General features: G+C 39.9%; 1 protein-coding gene across 10 annotated transcripts in view; it reads right to left on the reverse strand.

Moving 5' to 3' along the window:
• The window catches only part of LOC119654275 (potassium channel subfamily T member 2), a 766,604-nt gene that overhangs the window by 43,717 nt on the left and 708,235 nt on the right, over positions 1-14,652 (reverse strand). For 7 of the 10 annotated variants that reach the window (XM_038059612.1, XM_038059623.1, XM_038059597.1 and 4 more), the window contains 5 exons: positions 13,732-13,947; positions 13,472-13,635; positions 13,288-13,399; positions 2,247-2,432; positions 1,949-2,155 (listed from right to left, as the gene is read on the reverse strand). In XM_038059612.1, the coding sequence (XP_037915540.1) occupies positions 1,949-2,155; positions 2,247-2,432; positions 13,288-13,399; positions 13,472-13,635; positions 13,732-13,947 (885 nt within the window). The remainder of the gene's footprint in view (positions 1-1,948; positions 2,156-2,246; positions 2,433-13,287; positions 13,400-13,471; positions 13,636-13,731; positions 13,948-14,652) is intronic. The other 3 variants (XM_038059632.1, XM_038059605.1, XM_038059577.1) reach the window with 1 other exon arrangement.

A 14,652-nucleotide genomic window follows, 5' to 3' on the forward strand; every position in this document is an offset into this window, starting at 1 on the left:
ACACTTAAAACAACAAAAAATACTATCTATTGGAAAATATTGCAAAATAATTGCTAATTAAAAGTAGATGAGAGATTAAATGAGTCTAAAATGTTAGTTTTCTTTTTTTCTCCGACTTTTTGCTATAAGAGACTCACTGCGTGCGTGTGCGTTTTTACCAGGGACCCAAAAACAATTTTACACTTTAGACAATTGGATTTGTTATATTTAAAATAAAAAAATCATTCGAGGAGACATTAATTAATAATGAAAAAAAAGATTGCGTCGCGTATTTTCTTCGTGTGTTAGTTTCAGTAGATAGTGTATTTCATGAGTTTTACAGCTTGAGAAATTAGAGAAATAACTTTTTTGACGTTGATCCATGAATCTAAATTAATAGATTCAATTGTTTTTTTTTGGTTTGGAGATACTCTTTCGATTTTGAAGAATTTTTTTTTTATTTTTCCCATTTAAATCGTATGAAACAGCATACTTGGAGGGTTCATTTAATGCTTGTAAGTGGCAAATTTGCAATGAAGAATGAAATTTTCTCTGCATCTACTTACTTTTCTAGGCAATATCATTAATTTTTGCAATGCATCATAATAAATTTTTAAAATATGTGTATTCGTATTTTTGAAAGGATATAATAATAAGCCTGAATGGCTGAAAGTCAACTATGGGCTGAAGAGGTCTTCATTCGTTAGCAAACGTTGATTAGGGAAACAGTGTTTTTATTTTATGCGAACAGGATTCGAAAAGGCAGCTTCAACTCTTTGAAGGCACGTCTCTCGACCATGTGAAACAACCTAGTTACATAATTGAAAATTCGATACAGAAGAAGGAACGCATATACATGAATATACAGCCCATATTGCTTACGATTGTGATAATTTTTGTGCAGAGCTCGCTAGAATTAGAACGTTTCTTTCAAAACCCTTACGAAATTGATTATACATTTTGCCTTACAGCTACAATAAATAATTAGTAAAGAGTCTCCAAACAGATTTGTCCAATGTATATGTATGCACATAACTACATAGACTGTGAAGAGAAACAAAGCTTAAAGAAAGGAGCTTAAGCCACTGTTAACTATTACTCTAAATTTATGTCATACCCGAAAATACAAAAAATATTTCATTTCAAAAGTAAATGAATTTCTTCGTTTGAAAATTACAAACAATACAAAAGCTTTATTCAAAAAGGTGGAGTTTAAGAGTTCAAAGCCGAAAAAATACTAAATATATAATATATTCTTGAACGATTCGTGAATAAATAAAGTGAATCAGTTTTAATAAAATAATTCAGTGGTTTATGTAAGAAGTTAAATTATTTTTCAAAAGTGGGAATATATTTGAAATCTGCTGAAGTTGCTCAGAGAAATAAATGGTTTTGTCATTCTGTGTTAATTGTTCGTATTATTAACAGTAAAATATTGAAAATTATTAAAAGAAGGAAAAGACATGTGTGCGAACGAAAACATTTGAATTCTTATCCACGACAGTTATTTGATGTATTTACATAAAATATTACAAAATCAGAAGAAAACAAGAACTAGTATCGTAAAATTCAATCAAATTGAGATGTCTATCCACTATCGTAATTTTCGACTAAATCGATTTCTCTAGCCTATCTATTACTAGAAGTCAGATAGAAAGAACAGTTTGAATGGCTAGGAAAGTAGTGCCAATGGAATCTATCTAGAAGTTATCAGGTGGCAGGAGCTGCGGACGTTAGCGGATCAAGTTTACATGGTGTATTTGATTGAAATAAATTAGATAAAAAGTTCAAAACTAAACAAAAATTAAACGGACAAATAATTCTCTTTTAGCCTGCTTTGTGAGATAAACGTTTTTGTTATGTGTTAACGTTGATAATAAATATAATTAACAGTAAAGTGATGTTATTCAACGTCAAAGTTAGTATTTAATCATGAGATTGATAAATTTACATATTGTCATTGACTCACCGACGGTCGCAATCGCACACAGTGTTTCCCAAAAGCTGAAAATGGTCCCCACTTGTCTACAGGTGAAGTACTCACATGTGATGCATCTGCACTAGATGTGTCCTGAGTTCGGTAGATACCAATTGGAATTTCACATGTCGTTGAGCACAATTTCTGATAGAGTCGTCCGTAGGTGCGTATCCACATATCTTCTTTTGTAATTTTCATCTGTGAATGATAGTTTCATAGGAAAACATAAATATTGAGCCCTTCAAAGTATTTAAATATCACAAGGAAATTTTGTATATATTTTAATTACCGATGTGAGAAAACCACTACCGGGGGCTTGATCTATCCCTAGAAGTAACCGAACAAATGTTATCACATAATCCTTCACGAACGCCTGATAGAGGAGGGTGTCGAGCATCGATGCACTGAAGACACATCCTGCCGCGAAAGGCAAACGAAACATGTATGATATATGGGAGCCCCGCTCTTTTTCACGCTGAAAAGGATAGAGGAGAATCGACTGTAGTGTAATAAACATTTCACATGAGGGTGTAAATTCTGGTTAGTACTCCATTATAGTTTGCTGGGAATACATATAAAAGTGACAGCAATGGAACAATTCGCAATTTTGTAAAACCGCTTTGTACATCTTTTCGCTTAACTATTTACAAATCTAACGCGAATAAACCCTCCCATTGAAGGGAAATTTCTGAATTTGGAGCGGCAAAGAGTCTTCAAATAAAAAGTTAATGTTTTACGAATAATAAGATTGTTTTTTGGAAAGTAGCAATCACTTTTGATAAAATTATAGGTCAAGACTTACTAAATATAAGCACAAACATGGATGTGGGATTTTATATAGCACTTTCATATTTTTCTTCATAAATCTGAGATTGCGCCAAAAAACTTTAAGGGGGTTGTCTCTTTTCAACTTGGAAATTCGTCCCTACGAATTTGGAAATTAATAATAACCGCTCCGGCGAGCTTTAAACATCTATAAAGAGCTTAGGTTAAAGGCGGCTTTGTGATAAGATTTTGGATAATTGAGTTTTGTTAAATCTAAACAAGCCGGGAAACCGGAAGCTTGGCGCTTCAGGTAGGAAAGGCTTTGTTTGTTTCTTCTGTGAGTATATTTGAGTGAGGAACTGTCCTATTTGTACGTACCCCATTATGTATATGAATTTAACATGTCAGACTTCTCACTTCAGTGTGATATTGATATCTAGTTGCAGTAAATTTATACGGTAATGTCAATTTTGAGCTACTGTAACTTTGTTAGGAATGGTATGATTCTGACCAAACTTGGGGATAATATGCTTTATAACTCTGGGATAAACTTACTATTATTAACTTAATTTGAGCATACATCGATATAGAGAGTATTTTGTGGCCTGGACACCATATAGAGGCAGCTTCATGATTTTTTTTTTCAGATTTTTTGGTTTGGTAGTTTCTGAGAATGGGTCCATTAAAGAAATCATCACTTTCCACCCTTCCCACTGCCCATCTTCCTAACAAATCTCAAAAGTTAGACCGGCTTCGAAAAGTTCTAATCGAGGCTTTTCATTTGATGCCCAAAATAATTACATTTGTTAAACAAAATTGTATACCCCCCTTTTGCATTTATGGGGACCCCCTTTAATTTCTCAAAAAAGGATACCACTCACTGCATGTCTGGGAGTTCACAATTGCCAACTTCTCATCAAATTTCGTTTCAATCGGTACAGCCGTTTCTGAGAAAAGTGCCTGTGTGGGCGCCGTTTCCCCCGGATAAAGGCAAGGGCATACAACACAAGCAAGCATTGAAAGTCTACACTATATCTGCGGTAACAGAGGAGGAACCTGCGCAAATTTGCCGGAGAATTGGTGAAAATAAAGCACCCGGTCTGGATACTATTCCTAATAGAGCTCTTAAACTCGCTGTTAAGGCCAGACCCGACTGGTTTATCAGCGTTTTTGAAACATGCATGGTAAAAAGAGTTTTCCCCGACCGGTGGAAGAGGCAAAAACTAGTTTTGGTCACCAAGACACCTATCATCATACCGACCGATTTGCGTCTTCGACACGGCAGGAAAAAATGCTCGAAAGGATCATCTACAATAGACTGCTCCCTATCATTGAATATAAGGATGGACTATTGGAGCGAGAATTTGGATTTCGACAAGCCCGGACAACGATCGACGCCGTAGACGCTGGCTCGAGACGCGATATCGGCTAAAAAATCTTGTGCGGTGGTGATGTTGGACATGCGTTCAATTCCATTAGCTCGGAATGGATAAATAGCTCACTGGCGAAAATGGGTGTCCCTAGTTACCTTTCGGAGGGGATACCTTGATACGACACGGATGAGGGATCCAAGCAGTACACCGTCACTGCAGGAGTACCACAGGGCTCAGTGTTGAGTCCTCTCCTGTGGAACATCATGTACAATAGAGTCCTTTTCTCCCCGTGCCAAAGGAGGCCACGATAATCGGTTTCACAGATGATCTAGCTGTGGTTGTCGTCGCAAAAGAACCTGAAGACGTTGAAATGTACGCTAACGAAACCATTAGCACCATAAAAGCGTGGCTGAAGATGGTTCAGGTTGACCTTCGGGAACAAAAGACGGAGGCGGTCTTGGTTAGCAACCGTAGGAAGCGCAGTACGGTTAATATTGGTGTTGGTGGTCACATCATCACTTTGAAACCGGTTATCAAATAACTAGAGGTGATAATTGACGCTGAAATCAATTTCAAGGGACATCTGGACTATGCCTGTGAGAAAGTGGCAAATACCAGCGTATCATTAGCGCGGATGATGCCAAACATTGGAGGCCCAAGATACAGTCTCAGATTACTTTCGGCCGCAGTGGTTCGCTTCACGCTATTATACGCGGCACCAGTTTGGGAGGAAGCACTAGCGTGTGGGAGTAATCGGAGGAGGGTAAATATGACTTACCGCTTAGTGGCGCTAAGGGTGTGCAGCGCCTTCAGAACAATATCGGGCGACGCAGCGTGTGTTATTGCGGGAATGATCATGATAGACATTCTGACGAGTGAGACACGCTGCCTGTACGAGAAAGGGAAAATTAATCCTCCTGAAAAGGATGCAGAATACCGAAAGGCGACAAGGCGAGAATCGCTGGAGAAGTGGCAGAAACGGTGGGACGACTTGCAGAGGGTCGCTGGACACACACTTTGATTCTCCGTATTGAGGAGTGGATCCAGCGGGGACATGCAATTCCTGTCAGGACATGGTGATTACAGGAAGTATCTGCACCAACTCAAGTTGGATGATTCTCCCTCAGAGTAGAGGAGTCTGGACGACTCCCTGAAAACCAACCTAAGCCCGCAGAGCATCATCGGAGAAATGTTGATGTCGGAGGGAAACTGGTGTGCGGTGAACTCCGCAATCAAGAGAATACAGGAGGGACTTGGAAGAGCGGAGCGCGCAAGGTGAAAATCCCACACACTGCTGAACCCTGGCGCGGCAGTGTCTTTGTAAGATTTCCACCTCTAGCCATAAAAAAAGACAGACAGACAGTTTTGCAAACAAAACCTTAAAAATTAAACATGTTTTTAAATAATATTACGTTGGCTATGTTTTTTGTGAAAGTTACGCAAGGGTTTGTAAAACAATCGAATTTCGATTTTTTTTTAGCCTATTAGAGAACACACAAAAATCCTGAAATCATCTTCGGAAAACCATAGTGTCAGAGAGGGCTAGCGTTTTCGTCCAGGGGAGAGACATCTAAGAAAGTTGATCGCCATTTGATCCAGTCTGACGTAAAGTCGAAGCTGACTTGAGATCCCCAACATCTAAAAAAATAGTGGCATGTTTACTGAGTGATGATCAGATTTAAAAAAAAAAACAAATTTCGAACGGAAGTGTCACCACGAATTTGGAAAAAGGCAACTTTTGGGTAATCGCATTTACTGATATATGACCGTGAAGTGACTTCGAGACATTTTGGAGTTAATTTGAAATATCAGGGCCATAGAGCTCTCTTTCTTTATCGGGGGAGTTATTTAGGGTTTGTCACCATTTGGAAAATTGGTTCTTCTGAGAATGGATTTATACCTACACAAGTTGGAAACCGGAAACTCGATGCATCAAGTATTAACGGTTTTGTTGATATTTTGTGTAAGAATATTTGGGTAGACGATGGTTTCAATTAAACGTAGGTCGTAGTGTATATACATTGAATATACTCATATTGAACTCGATGTGGTGTCGATATTTTGTTTTTTAGAGAGCAGAAATTTTACGCGAAATATGGAGTTTTAACTTATTTCAACTTTGTAAATAACAGTAGGATTTCACGTAAACTTTCTAATATACTGCTTCATACTAAAGCCTACATTATTGCATGCTTATGGATCTAAAATGAACTTCAGGGTATCTTGCAGCAAATTTTCAAAATCTAATAATATGCCATTTTTGGCTTTATTGGAGCAGATATCGAAACGGAGAGTATTTTGAGGCCTAGATACAAAGTGTGTGAACCACCATGATTTCAACAAAACCTTGTAGTGTCGCTTTGCTACTGCTGCAGTACTTCATTCGTCTTTCCCAGAGGCAATATTAAAAGGGAATGCATGTAATAGTATGTAATATTCTCCCCTTTTCTTCTATTTTCGGCACCCCTTACTTTTCCCAATATACTTATATTTCCCACCCTCCATGCATTTAAAATTGATAATTTCACTTTATTTATCGAAAACCTATCACCTGTTGCCTTTCCCTAAAATTCTAAAACTCATTTATGTCTTTTAAAAATTTGTCAATTTGTAAATAATGATAACTTTCTAATATTGCACACCAGTCAAAAGGCACTTAAACTTGCTCAGGTCACATATTATGGAATGCAGCCCTAACGTTTTGTTTCTGGTTGAGGAGACTGAAAATGTATTTTTGCATTAAGGATTAGCGGGACCGAAATGGGTTGTTTGATAGACAGCAGAGGAGCTGGCCTGCGAAGATCGTTTTTGATCTTTCGGGCAAGTAGATGGGAATTTTTGGAAGATCAGTTTTTGGTAGCGAAGGGAGAACGTGAAATGATTAAATAAAAAAATAATAATATGGTGGAGGAAACTTTCGGAGTCGTGGGTGGCGAGTTCTACCTGGGCCTATTAAGAGTGACTTGAGTGTTTTACTGTATATTATACCTAACATTTTCAGTGTGTTTGTTTGGAGAAAACGTAAAGAACCTTGGAAATTTTACCATTTGCACCATAATGGTAAAATTTCCAGACCGCCGCACTCTAACAACCAGATATATAATTACACTTTGCGGGCATGGTGATCACGGGAAAGCATATATCTGAGTTTAGCAAAGGAGAACCAATTTAAGACGCAGTGCATTAATAGGTTCAAGCATAAAAATTAGTTTTATCTGCTATTTAGTTTGAAATATAGACTATTGCTAAAAATGTCGAATGACGTTTTGAAATTTCGGGCAGGTGAATTAAGGACGGAATGCAGACGGTGGAGGAATAAATTTCTTGGGAAACGCGCGTGAAAATTTCTTGCGTGAGATTTAATGTTTGTTGTGCGGTAAGCCCTTCCAGTAGTCTTCTTAAGGAGGCTTTTCAATGTGAAGTGGGGGAAAATTGGGGGCTTTTGATTAGAATTGGAAGGGAAGTAACACTTGAAGTTTTTGAAGTCGGATAAAAGATTAATAAGCGGTTCCGCTTCTGGATTCCACTTATTATCCAACCACTGTTATTGAGGAAACGGCTGCAATCGCTATATTTTTTTTGCCTGTGAATGTGTTCTATTGAACATAATTTACTCGAAACAAATCGTGTTGTTTTCGAGAGAAAGTTCCCGAAGGGAAGGGCTTGAGGAGCAAATTTGAAATATTGACCGAAAGAAGCACCGTGACAGAGCAAGCAAAACAAATTTACAATGGCTACAATTTCATTTCATAACTAAATCCATCACATTTTTTTCAATTAATTTATTCCCCCTAAGAGATCTCAAGAAGCGATGATTAACATTTGTTTTATTTTTTTTTCTATTTTTTATTTTTTTATTTTTATTGATTTATTGGTTTGAATATGTTCTTATATTTTCAACAACAACGAAACCTTATTAAACTGGGTTTACTGACTGTCTGTTTGTTCGTCCGTCAGTCTATCTATCTGTCTGTCACATCTTATATATCAGAAATGGTTACTCCTATTGATACGAAATCCGTCAGAAATTTGGGACCTGTGAATCCTATCTTGCATTCTAAGATTTTGAAAGTTAGTAACATACTAAAGTGAATAATCTGACAAACTAAATGCATAAGTGTCACGAGTTAGGTACTAATGGGGCAAATTCCCACTCAAATGTGCTTATGAAAACAATACACAAAATCTCTCATACTTGAAGCGTTTAGCTTCCAATTACCCGATTTTTTTATTATTATTTTCGATAGGTGCACGTGAATTCCTCTGTTTGTAATTTTCTTTTTTTTTCAGGATCCAGTTGGGACCCACGCACCGGAAAGGATACGTGAATTTTTGTAAAATGACACGTGAAGGATCGAAGTTTTTAAAGGACCCCCCACATTCCCGAGCTTGGCTAGCACAGAGACGCGCAAGCACGTATTGACGGAATACTTCGATGAAGCTTCAATATTTATGGGCGGACCTTCACGCTTAATTTCGCCATCTTTTTAGGTTTTTGGGACAGCTTCCCCATCTTGGTCACCTCTGGCCACTCAGGATGGTCTTTGGTCGGGAGCCCAAAAAAAGAAAATTAGGTCGGGGGAACGGAAAGTTTGTAGGGAGTAGCCGGAAATACGAATAATTGATGTACGATTTATGGAGATTCCACTGTAATTTTTTAAGACAAATTTGGACATTTGGTTTGACATGGAATTCACTAAAATTTAGGGCAAACTGAGATCTACTTGATCTTATACCTATTTAATTCTCAGTCTCAGTCCGTTACAGTATGGAAAGTGCGATTTTACGTTTTATTTTTAGAAGTGTTGGGTGCCATGTAACCCCACAGATTTTGAGTGGTATTTAGACCCTGACTATGTGTTGGCAGCTACGATGGTGGTATCTTGTGTTCTCTGAACCATAAAATTGACATCTTGAGGTCATATAAGAGGGCATTCCCGTGCTAATAAATGCACTCTTCGCCCATTTTCCCACCAATGAAAAGGATAGGAGCACCTTCCAGTATTTCATTGCACCCAAGGAGATTCATTTTGGGAGAAATGAAGTAATGGTGCGCTTTTCCAGACGCTGTAGATGGTACCCAAATCATACCCTTCCAAAATCGCTTTTCGCCGAACGAGCATCTTTCTTCCTTATCTCATTGCAATAACAGAAGAACGAGCAAGGGACATCTAAATAATTTTTTTGTTCGTCTGTGAGAACTTGGTAGTGGACTTCATCTTCTTTTTGACGAATTTCAGTCTGGCGTCCTTACGGTGTTATTTGGAATACTATCTGCACTTAGGTTTTTTGTATTTTACGTAAGGAGTTAAATTTAATGGATATGTAATGTATTGAGTTGTGATAGGAACTTCCAATTTTATGTCCGTGAAGATCGACCTGCGAATGACCGATACATGTGGGGACACATTTGGAGCCGTTTAGCGATGTCGACGGGGCGATGTAAGCCTAGCTCTGCCAAAGTGGCAGTTGTGACGTGTATCAGGAGCCAGCTCCTTCGGGACCCTGGTCGGGTAGTGTACATTGAAGGAACTACTGGATCGCATCTACTTTTACAGGCGAACGTGGGCATCAGCGGAAGACGCCGCACTTCCCGCTGAGAACACTGTAAGTGCCAAACGGTTCGCAGATAACACATTATAAAGCGAATTGATAAAAAAGCGCAAAGAGGACGATGCACTGAAGGAGACTTCATTAAAGCAGCTTCTATGGCCTAAAAACAGAAAGTCAAGAAGGATAAAAGAAAACAACTGACTACGCCGCCAGAGACAAAGAGGCTACAAACCAAAAACAAGTAACAAAAAAGACGAAGAAACAAAAAAGCACTGGACCATTGGCTCTGCTCATTAAGCCGACAGAAGGCAAGACATTTGCCGAAGTCCTTAGTGTTAAAGCGTTAAAGCGTGAATGTCCAGAGTTAACCAGTGCCCGTATAGGTATCACATCTGTAAATGCTCGAGGCGAAAAACTCGCCATGGTGGAAGACCCTGAGCAATATTTAGAAGTCGCTTAGCAATAGGAAAATCAAATTTGGATCGGTAGTATGCACGGTACGAATGCGGATATTCCCCACCAAGTGCTACAGGCATCTGAACTATGGACACACATCAGCGATCGTGGCACGTCGGATGAGAGTGTTGCACATACTGCGGCTCGGGACGGTATTCAATATTTAGGGAAAAACTAAAAAGAACTAGGGCGCGAATGGCATAATCCGCGCTTTACAAATTAACATGCACCGGAGTGCAAGCGCTCACCACTTACTAGCGCAGTTCGCTGCGGAGCTCGTTGCTGATCTAGTGCTAATCAGTGAGCAACACCGAAACACCCGGTTTCATGGCATCTCGACTTATCGGGTACCGCTGCCATCTGGGTAAGGGACGATATTGACTTCGTGTTCTTGCCCAAGGCCGAGGGAATGGGTTTGTTTGTCTGCATTTGGTGATTTAGCGTTTACCTCACGCCGAATGAGACGATGCCGGACTTTTTGCGCCGGCTTGACGCTCTGGACGACACCGTTTCGAGAACGCACGCGCGAATCTTGGTAGGCGGGGAATTTAATCTTAGAGCTCTTGAACGGGGCATGTCGCAGCCAGACTCCAGAGGGAAACGGATTCTGGAAACGGCGGCGAAAACTGAGCTTGTAGTTTTAAACACCAGACTCACGTCAACGTTTCGGCGCCCAGGCTGGAAAGGAACCATTCCTGACATCACTTTTGCGTCGGAATTTCTGGCACCATCGGTCGACGAGTGGCGAGTCCTAGAAGACTTGTCGATAAGTACATCGCGTTCGAAGTGGTTGGCGCTACTTGCTGGCGAGCAACTGTACGCTCCTTCTGCCTGTGGAATGTCGCGAGGGTGAACATCGGGAAGTTCGTCGAAGCTATTGGAGCATACAGAGCAGCGTTGCAGCTGACAGCGCCTGTGATGAACCCGATAACGACGGGGTGTGAGGCTTCCATGCCCCGGAGGAGTACTGGTGGACGGCAAAAAATTGGCGACCTACGGATGAAATGTAATAAACTCCGCCGTTTGGCGCAACGTTTACACGCCTACGAGGAGGGATGCGCCATAAAAGTACAGTGTGGATCAGCAAAAAGGAGACTGCGCAGCCCGATAAATAAAAGCAAAGGTCGCGGCTGGCAGAACCCGGTTAACGATGTGAATGAGGATCTGTAGGGAGTTGGCTATAAGCTAGTAGCTCGGAAAATCGGGGTTTTGTGGAAGTCCATCATACTAAGTACCGACCAGTTGGGCCGCATTGTACGGGCATAATTCCCCAGACATCCTGTATGGGTTATGTCAATAGCGCGGAAAGCATCGAGGATTGCCCCTGTTTCACAATCATAGAGCTCGAACAAGCGGTATTCACTATGAAAAACAAGGAGGCGCTGGGGGGCTTGGGGCGTTCAACGCTTGCTAGAAGGAGGGCATTTATCTTTGTCGCTGGAGAAAGAGGACCCGGAGCTCCCGTCTGCATACCGACCGTGTCTGCTTGACACGGCCGGGAAGGTGCTCGAAAAGCTCATCAGAGAATTGATATGCAAGAAGAGTCGCGTCTGGTCGGTTATGCAGACGACGTTGCAGCACTTTTTACCGGACGCACTATTGAGCAGGCAAATAATCCACCTTCCGTCCTATATCGGTCAGCGAGTTGACTATATAGTCAAATCCAGCGATTAATGCTCTACTCAAAGATGAGCTTCTTCAAGCAAATCAAAGTAGCAGCGGACAGGGCGGGAGCTGGACTCAAGCCGAAATGTTAATGGCAAATGTTGGGGCCCCAATATCTACTAGGAGCTGTCTCCTTATGGGAGCAACGCGGTAATGGTGATCGCGTGAGTGATCCCCGTTGCCCTCCTTGCCAAGGAGCGTAAAGTTTTCTAACGCCGTAAGGGCGAAAACTTAAGAGAGGTGGTTATCCGTGAAGAACGCCATCGCATCCTTACCGAGTGGCAACTCTCTTGGCAAAATGGGCCAAGGGGCAGATGGACTGCGCGGCTCAACGACAATTTAGAATCATGGTTGAACCGAACGCACGGTGAGATTGATTACTTCCATACCAATTTTCTTCATGGAGGTTTTCAGTCCTACCTGCACAGAATTGTTGGTATTGGTATTGGTAATATACTAATGTGAATTTTATTTAAAGGGCTATCGGTATGGAGAGTATTTTGAGGACTAGATACCACCCCCGCACTCCTCACCTTTGCAACTAACTAAAACTAATACTGGTTTCGATACTAATCGAGACTTTTGATTTGACTATACTCGGTATTTTACACCCACCATTTGCATGTATGAGCACTCCACCCCCCTTAAACTCAACGTGTAATCATGTTATTCACTGCATGCAGTGAGGTCTACAGGTCCCACTTTTCTACCAAATTTCGTATCAGTAGAAATGACTATATTTGAGATATAAGGGGTGGCAGACGGATAGACAGTTAACTGGTTTTAATAGGGCTTTGTTTTATACAAAACCTTAAAAAGAAGCAAACTACGGTATTAAAAAATTCTTAAAAAGGTAGACGAAAGACAACTAAATGTCATTAGATATCAAGCAAATTATAACAATTTAAGTACAAGTCGAATACAACGAAGATTAGAACTTCTCGTCACAACCCAACACATTGCATATTCTCTGAAATCAACCCCTTATGTTAAGTAGAAAAAAAGATTTTTTTAAATAACACCATAAGAATGCCAGACTGGAATTTGACAAGAAGCAGATGAGGTGAACTACTGAGTGGGAAAATGGTTCTCTCAGATAAAAAATAATAGTTTAGATGATCCTGGCTCTATTTTCTATTATTGACATTAGATAAGGAAGAAAAATGTTCGTTCGTTGAAAAGCGATGGAAGGGGAGGTGGTATGGTTTGAACACTATTTCCGACGTCTGGAAAAGCGACTCATTCCTTCATATAGGCAATTAAATACTAGAACGCGTTCCTATCCTTTTCATGGGTGAGAAAATGGTTGAAGACTGCATTTATAAGCGCTTCGTAAGGTTCAGAGAACACAAGACACCAAATTGGAGTTGTTAACATATAGTTCGGGTCTGAATCGCAAGGAAAATCTACGGCGTTACAGGGCCCTCAACACTTCTAAAAATAAGGGGTTTATTATCCCTGTAATTTTCATGAAAATAATGCTACACTAAAAATATATTTTTCTGGAATTTCACTCACCTTTTCCATTTTACTCAGATGCAGTGCGTATTTATCGTGTGCTCTAAACTGCATAAAGCGCATATTCGAACTTTGCGACAGTTCGGTTATACTCTTTATACTCGGGAAGAATCTGTTGGTGAAACAGAAGCAAACGAACGTCATTAGTCATCAGTTTCGTCAATTAGCATAGTTTAGTACGTACTTAAACATATTCTGAACTGCGACGATTGTATTACAATCAGACAATGAATCCTCTTCAGCAGAATTGGATAGTTCCTTATTAACAACTACAACACTTTCCGCTAATGTAATTCCAGCACGCAATAAATCATCTAAACAGTCTATTGATCCTAGCATCCAGTACACCTGTGTGGAAATAAGGATATTCATTATTAATAATGTTTGACTAGGGAACTGCGGCTTTTACAGCCGAGACAGGACAACATTTTGTCCTTGACTTACCAATGGGAAATATGAAATTGCGTCCAGGAAGGCTACATCTGGTCTACGTTCTAGAAGGAGGATGATTGGATTTAAGGACGTTTTCGATCGAAAATGTGCTCGGAGGGGAATTATGAAATTATAGATCCCATTTGAAGCATAGTCTGCCGCTAGGATAATTGTTTTATTTTGCCACTGATATTCCTTGGCGTTTCGATAGCTACAATGTTCGCATACCTGTAACATTTGGCGCAGTGATTAATATCGTAATTTTGATGTGGCTTTAAAAGTGATGAACAGAATTTGTATCCTTTTTGTAGTAGTTCAAACCTAGAAAAATATTCTATCTTTGCTACCTTTTACCAAATAAGAGTAGGTATTGATTTTGGAACTTATGGTGACCCACTTATACAATCAGGAGCCTTGTGGTTATAATGATGGGAAGCAATTAATTGACTGGGCTAATTTAGTTATTTTTAGTTTCACCTCGTACCCATTTCCAAAAGCCAAATGAACATACGTACTATATGAATACGAGTTCATTGTGGAAAATATGAAATAGTTCCATATTTCAATCCGGATTGCTTATTAACATCTGAAAAAGCAAGTACTTGTCCATGTGCATGGAGACAGTTTTATGTTTACTGCTGGATATTTCACTAGCCTCCATGTAATAATGTGAAAAGGACATGGTCAACTTCCGTCATCCAATAAACGTCCTGGGCTGGATTTGAACGAAATGAAATGCCCGACCACATAGCCTTATATTCTCCTTCAATCATGTGCAACTATTCTTTTCATAATGTTTAGAAGAAGCTAGTCCCGGCGTGAGCCAAACACGTCCTCCGCACATACTATAAAGCTTAATGTTGCTATAAAGCTGGACAATAGTGCTAGTAACATGCCGTCCTTTCATGTAGGTATATCCTCACATAGTTGGGA

This window comes from Hermetia illucens, chromosome 1, assembly GCF_905115235.1.
Source record: "Hermetia illucens chromosome 1, iHerIll2.2.curated.20191125, whole genome shotgun sequence".
Taxonomy (NCBI): domain Eukaryota; kingdom Metazoa; phylum Arthropoda; class Insecta; order Diptera; family Stratiomyidae; genus Hermetia; species Hermetia illucens.